Source organism: Sphaeroforma arctica (assembly GCF_001186125.1).
Source record: "Sphaeroforma arctica JP610 unplaced genomic scaffold supercont1.5792, whole genome shotgun sequence".
NCBI lineage: Eukaryota > Ichthyosporea > Ichthyophonida > Sphaeroforma > Sphaeroforma arctica.
The window spans coordinates 264-1,844 of NW_014034766.1; the positions used below are offsets into that span (position 1 = coordinate 264).

General features: G+C 45.6%; 2 protein-coding genes across 2 annotated transcripts; both read right to left on the bottom strand.

Moving 5' to 3' along the window:
• Positions 1 to 242: 242 nt before the first annotated feature.
• Positions 243 to 506, bottom strand: SARC_15229 (hypothetical protein; the record flags this gene model as incomplete). Its single annotated transcript, XM_014290649.1, has 1 exon — positions 243 to 506. One exon carries the CDS (start codon positions 504 to 506, stop codon positions 243 to 245), a length of 264 nt encoding a protein of 87 aa, XP_014146124.1.
• A 4-nt stretch (positions 507 to 510) lies between these two features.
• Positions 511 to 1,503, bottom strand: SARC_15231 (hypothetical protein; the record flags this gene model as incomplete). Its single annotated transcript, XM_014290650.1, has 1 exon — positions 511 to 1,503. One exon carries the CDS (start codon positions 1,501 to 1,503, stop codon positions 511 to 513), a length of 993 nt encoding a protein of 330 aa, XP_014146125.1.
• Between the last annotated feature and the right edge of the window lie 78 nt (positions 1,504 to 1,581).

Genomic DNA, 1,581 nt, shown 5'->3' on the forward strand with positions numbered 1-1,581 from the left:
GTACGAAGTTAAGGCGAGCCTGGTAATCTTTGTGTGCACTTGCCAGTAGGCTTCAATATATATACAAGTAAAATAGCTCAAAACCACACATCAAGAATCAAGATATCAATATATTTAATAATATATATTGTACGTTTTCTATAACATAATGTAGGATCGTATATATAATTATGGTCTACTCCAACATCTTGGCGATCTCGGCCTCGTAGTGTTTCTTCAGATTGTTGCGCTGCAGCTTTAAACTAGCGGTGACTAAGCCGCTTTCGGGCAACCATGGGTCGGGCTTCAATGAATAGTTTTTGTGGTGTTTCAAACTTTGCGAGTTTGTTGCCTTTTGCTTCCTTTTGCAAGGATGCTAGAACTTCTGCGACAATCTTGGGATCCTTCACAAGCTCAGCCCATTCCTTCTGGATGCCATTCTTCTCCGCAAAAGCAGCGATTCCTGGTGGCAGGACCGTTACAATCGCGATATAATAGGAGTGGAAGGGGTCGGCATACACCATCATATTATCAATGTAGTTCGCTGCCTTCAACATACTCTCTACCTTCCCTAGAGACACGTATTTGCTTTGTTGCAGTTTGACCAAATCTTTTTTTTCGATCAATGATCTGCAGGTTTCTATTTTTATGTATCTGTCCGATATCGCCAGTGTGGAACCACATCTGACCAGATTCGTCCCTGATAAATTCTTCTGCCGTCTTTTCGGGCAACTTGTAGTAGCCGCTAGCGATACATGGACCACTCAATAAGATCTCGCCACGAGGCATACCGATAGTCTTATCATCCTTGTCTGTGACCTTGTAGTTGCCTTCTTCCCAATCCTTAAACTTCACATCTACAACAGCTAGAGGTCCTCCAACCTTACCGAACGAGTCACGATCTTTATCGGATGCAATAGTACCGGACGAGCAAGTTTCGGTGAGACCGTAACCTTGACACACAGGTACACCAAACATAACGATGATAAACCACTGCGAATCAGCTGCCAGAGGCGCACCTCTGGAGAAAATATCCTTCACACGACCACCCAGAACTGCCTTGATCTTGTTGAATACGATGGCGTCCCAGATAGGTGTGCCCTTTCCTTTCTTAATGGCCGCTTTCTTGGACTTAAAAGCCTTGTTAAATAACTTCTGAACCAGAGGCGATCCGGCGGCCACTTTACCAGTCACGGCCTGGCGAATACGGTCCATGATGGTAGGCACTGCTGCCAAGTAGGTAGGTCTGAGCTCACTGATATCTCCCTTAGTCCCTGGTTTGATCTTGGGCGAGTTATCCGTGAGAGTAAGGGCGCCGCCATAACCGACCATACAGCCATTAATTAGCAGGAAATTCTCGGCGCACAGGGCAAAAATATGGGCTAAAGGTAGGAATCCAATGAAACAATCTTCTCCAGGAACAACATCCGGTAGGGCCTCCTTCAAGCCGATGCATGCGGACACCATATTGTGATGTGTAAGCATGACACCCTTGGGCAGACCTGTGGAACCGGACGTGTACATATTCACAGCAATGTCCTCAGGCTTTGGTTCGACAACTGTAATATCTGAAGCCTTTCCAGTTTTAATGACCTCTTCAAA